The following is a 5,000-nucleotide window of genomic DNA, read 5'->3' as shown; positions in this document are numbered from 1 at the left end:
AAAGTGAGATTCAAGTCCAAGGTAACCGGTGGTTTTTCTCTTCTCGTCGCTTTGGGACTCGTCTTCAACGCTTCGCGGTTCTCTCGCGGCTCAAGATAAACAGTCGCATTATTGTCGTGCAAAACACAGGGATTTTCATTCATTACAAAGATCCATTCTCCCCTGTTTAACATTCACCCTTTCAAATTACAGAGATACCGATTTTCCGCGAATAGCTTATGATTGTGTTTAGCTATTTGATGAAAGGAATGCAGGCAAAAGCGATCACGTATTACAGCGGTTATCAGTAACACGCACCCTTCAAATTCGAAAATAAAATTTAGGTGGATGTCATTCAAATGTTTCCATGACGAATTCAACTGCCCCCAAGAGAACAGGAGTATCGTCGTGGAAACATTTGATTGACGTTCTTCTAAATTTTACTTTCCAAATATGAAAAAAATTGGTTGAGGGGCGCCTCTAAATGATAACCTGCTGCAAGCTTACGCGTCGCCAAAAGTCATGAATTTTTTGCCTCCTAATCAAAAAGTATCATTTCAGAGACCAGAATATCATTCTAAAAAGTTATTCTACGCAAAAAGTAGGAACAATGAAAATGTTTTGCAGAAAGAACATTTGTTCCCATAGGAAAAAGGATCTATTGTTCCTGCCATGCAACATGGCTGCCGTGCAAAACCTCCATATTGAGAGTCGAAAACAAGTTAACGCCCGAAGTTACATATGCGATGTTAATTAATGACATGTAATGATGTTTACGAAACAGAATCAGAAGCTCACCTTCTTAATTAGTTTTAACATGAATATCTTTTACGATTTCCATGTTTTGCCATAAAACAAAAAAACCACCCAGATGCCTTAGCTAGGCTCTGACGAAGCTATCAATGTAATTTTTCCGCCGTGATTTCGAAAGAACCCGGTGAGAGGCTAAGGTTAAAAGATTGTTGTTAGAGAAGACACTATATAGAGCGAGTTTCAATCGAGTGTCGTAAAAACAAAACCAAAGTAACTACTTTGGCCAATAAAAAAGGACGGAGACAATCCAGTCAACCAATGGAAACTCGAAGTAATTACACCTAGGCGACACAAAGCGCGGGAAAATATGCACGACCGAGCCACGATTGGTTTTGGTTTCCGTTGTGATTGGTTGAAAAAGTGGCGAGAGAACTTTGAACCAATCACTGAGTGAAGTAATTGCAAAACCAAAGCAATTCACTAATTACTTTCGACACTCAATTGAAAAACCGCTCTAAAACTTCGCCCCTAGTAAATGCTATATCATGTCCATCACCCTTAAGCGTCAGCCATCGTCATTGCCGTACACGCTGTGTAACACTCCCCTAGAGGGAGTTACGTTCCAGAAATACTTAGGGGTCTACATCACTAATTCCCTCAATTGGACAAAGCAGGCTGTGGAGGTGAAAAAGAAAGTGAATAAGATTTTAGGCGTACTCCAAAGGAACTTCTCCCCTTGTTACGCTGTTGTCAAGGAACGGGCCTATTTGTCCCTGGTCCACCCTGTATGCTAGTACGGCTCCCTCGCTTGGAGTCCATATACACAAAAAGACATTATCTGTGTTGAATCCGCTTTGTTTGCAACGATTACTGTCGTTCCAGTAGGCTTAATACAATGTTATCGAACTTGGGTTAGCAAGATCTTGAGACACGTACGGTAGGAAGATCACCGATTTGACAATGTGTTTAAAGATAAAGACAGGAAATGTACGGATATCTTTCCCAAACGACCTAGCGAGGTGCACTGTCCCTATTTGACCCGAGGTCGTGCACAGCACCAAGAGAAAATGAGGGGACAGAGAGGGAGGCTCAAGGCGTTGGCCAGGATATGTTATGTCCACGAAAGTTATTTTTAGACGAGCGGAAGTCTTTGTTCTAGGGAAAGTCTGTCTTCCGAGACGTCCGCATGCAGTCTTGCTTCGCGCTCAGGTTCTTAGTGAAAAGAGAAAATGATGGTGCACGTGGAAGGCTGATGAATATATATTTTCTTTCAAACATCGGACCGAGGTTGGCCTGCATGCGGACGTCTCGGAAGACTTCCGCTCGTCTAAAAATAACTTTCGTGGACATGACACATCCCAAGGGCTGGACAGGGAGCCTCCTTCTCTGTCCCCTCATTTTCTCTTGACAGCACCCATTCCAGTCCTAGTGTTACTCATCTGCCATTAACGCGCACAAGTATTATTTTTTCGTAAGAACTGTTCCCACTTGGAACGCTTTGTCTCCTGTTTCCGTATGTGCTGATTCCGTTGCTGTGTTCCATTCAAGTATTTGTAAAAATTTAATGTGTTGTCGATTGTAATTTTACTTGTTTTATTTAGTTATTTGTTTTCATTTTGTTTATTTATCTCGCTGTCAATGCCATGAGCTTCCCTGACCAGATTAGCTCAGGGCAATAGAGCCAGTAGAGACGTCGAAATATGATGAATAGCCAACGAAGAGCAAAGATATTCCTTTGAACTGTTATATTCAAGATAAATGGACGATTGGAGATTTATCATTTTTACGAACAAAGTAAAAGGATTCGTTGAAAAACAGTTCCTTCACTCCAGTGACTTCAAGTGGAGTGGGCGCGAAAATGAAAGGATCTCCGCGTCAGCCTGGTTCCTGGTTACCAGCATGCTCCAATATGGCGGCTTCTTCAGGCGGCAAAGTCTCGCCGGTTTTGTTGCGGATTACGTACGACGAACTGGTAGCTTATGCAGATGAAATAGATAAGAAGAGAGAAAGAAAGCATTCAAAGAAAAAGCATCACGAAAAAACGAAGGAAAAGGATCCTAAAGCGGCGAATCAAGTTGACAAGAGTGATTCACCTGACGCCAGCGAGAGTTCGAATTCAGAGAAAAAAGACAAAGGGAGAGACGACGGTGATAGGAAAAAAATCGCGAAAGGTGAAGAAAAAGTGACGAAAGATGATGTCAAGAAGCACAAGTCGTCAGAGTCGAAACACAGGGGAAAGTTGGCTAGTGGCAAAGAAAATGTCAAAGCAGTTCATTCTGGCAATAATGTAGTTACTAAGGTCAACAAAAGCAATAAGCAAAAACCCAGCGAAAATAAGCACGAGAACAGTTTTGTAGAACACAACGAACTCAGTAAGGATGAAACAGGCCAGGAAGAGTACGATTTGGATCTGAGAGCTCGAACTGGGGGAGTTTTGAAGTTTTCTAATTCCTCTGGTGGTGCTTTTGACGAACCAAAACAAGAATTTAGCAAACCAAGGGGTATTATCAAATTACCTCAAGGCTTTGATTTTAATGAAAAACTTGAAGACAGAGAACTTTTAAATGGGAATGAATCCGCTGAGAGGGATATGCTGAATGAAAGCGCCCACGAGAGATACTTGAACAGGGCCGACAATTACAATTTCCTTTCTGTACAGAGAAAAGATGAGGAAAGCAATGTTAAAAATGAAGAGAGTGATTTTCAATCAAGTGAAACTACGATTATAAATGACAATTTTAGCACAGTGGAGAAAAGTAGTGTGGCTGATGCTCACACTGATAACTGTTCTGGATATGAAAATACAGAGAACACATACAAAGATAGTAAATTAGGATATACTGGCAATTCCCATGCTAAAGTTGAAAAGAAGGTGAAGTCATTGCATCTGCAAAGAGCTCAAAAACTTCTGAAAATTGTTTTGCCAAAAGAAACATCGTTGAATAGCTTGCTATCTAGAGACATACTTGACAAGGCTGCTTTTGAGAAAATTAACTCTCTCAGCAAAGAAATTCAGGAGGCATACAAAGGGATTATGATGCTTGATTTATCCTTTGCCATTCATCAGGACGTTGATCAAAACCTTTGGAGAAATGGGTTTTATAAAATTATTGAAACAATGCGGAAATACAGGAAGCTCTTTTTGGGCTATGCTGACCGAACGCAAGTGCTCTCTCCTGATGAAATCAGTGACTGTTTGAAGGACTTTCTTGCAAGTGCTGAGAAGTTTTATAAAAACCTATTGGATTTATTACAGAAGGGATATGAATTCTCCATTCAAGATGTGGTCAACCAACCAAGAAAAGCTGAAAACCTGGGAAAAAAGGTAAATACAGTACAAAATAAGAGTGATAACATTCTTTATAATAAAGTGAATATGTTATGGTTGAAATTTTTAAACCAAAAAGAAATTTGAACCGCAACAGATGATGATGATGATATTATATTATTATCATTGTTCTTAATACAAAAGAAATTCCAGTTGAAATTTTATGGCAAGATATTAAAATTTAGTTGCAAAGTGTATGAAATGTAATCAGGGGAAATTGTACTGTATTGTGTTGCATGCAGTTTAGCAAAACAAAGTACGAGCCTTAAATACGTGTTTAAAGAAAGCACTGAAATGGCAGAGTTTTTAGGGAATGGCCTTGTGCACGTGCATGTACACTGTAACAATTTGCGGCTAAATAACACTACAATTTTGCCCCACATTTTCAGATTGGAAACAGTTCAATTCACAACAAGAAGCTAAGTGTTTTTCAATTTATTTTTTGCGAAAGTAGCAGCGAAGTCGCAACAGCTAACCCTTTTATTTAGTAATAGTGAAGGGAGGTGAGAAGAAGTTGCAAATTCGTGACTCCTCCTGGTATTTTAGTTGCAAATGGGAATAATTCAGTTCTAAATGCAACTGTATTGGTCTCAATTTCGAGCCCTGTATTATATATATTATCACTATATGCTCCAATCTGTGGGCATGTCATCTACGAAAATTATTACTTGTTAAGGGGGAACTCCTCCAGGGGGAAAGGGCTTACCCCCTGACTCCCAGTAATAATCAGTATGTAAATTCTCCTCAAAATTTCCAAATAGTGTCAAGTAGACCATAAATTGAGAATGAGGATTATTATAAGATATTTAACAATTATTCTTCGAGCCCGAATGGGCTCTGAGTCAATAGCCCATGAGGCCGAAGGCCGAATGGGCTATTGACTCAGAGGCCATGAGGGCGAGAGGAATAATTGTTTTAGTAAAATCCAACTAGTTGGTCA

At 39.9% G+C, this 5,000-nt stretch overlaps 1 protein-coding gene across 2 annotated transcripts in view; it reads left to right on the top strand.

The window, feature by feature from the left end:
• The first annotated feature begins 2,627 nt into the window (after nucleotides 1–2,627).
• The window catches only part of LOC138045970 (telomerase-binding protein EST1A-like), a 33,964-nt gene continuing 31,591 nt past the window's right edge, over nucleotides 2,628–5,000 (top strand). For both annotated transcript variants that reach the window (XM_068892623.1, XM_068892622.1), the window contains exon 1: nucleotides 2,628–4,057. In XM_068892623.1, coding sequence (XP_068748724.1) covers nucleotides 2,642–4,057 — 1,416 coding nt within the window. In that variant the 5' untranslated portion in view covers nucleotides 2,628–2,641. The remainder of the gene's footprint in view (nucleotides 4,058–5,000) is intronic.

The sequence above is a fragment of the Montipora capricornis genome, chromosome 4 (assembly GCF_036669925.1).
Source record: "Montipora capricornis isolate CH-2021 chromosome 4, ASM3666992v2, whole genome shotgun sequence".
Taxonomy (NCBI): domain Eukaryota; kingdom Metazoa; phylum Cnidaria; class Anthozoa; order Scleractinia; family Acroporidae; genus Montipora; species Montipora capricornis.
The sequence above is the reverse complement of the archived record's forward strand: the minus strand, read 5'-3'. Positions and strand labels throughout refer to the sequence as shown.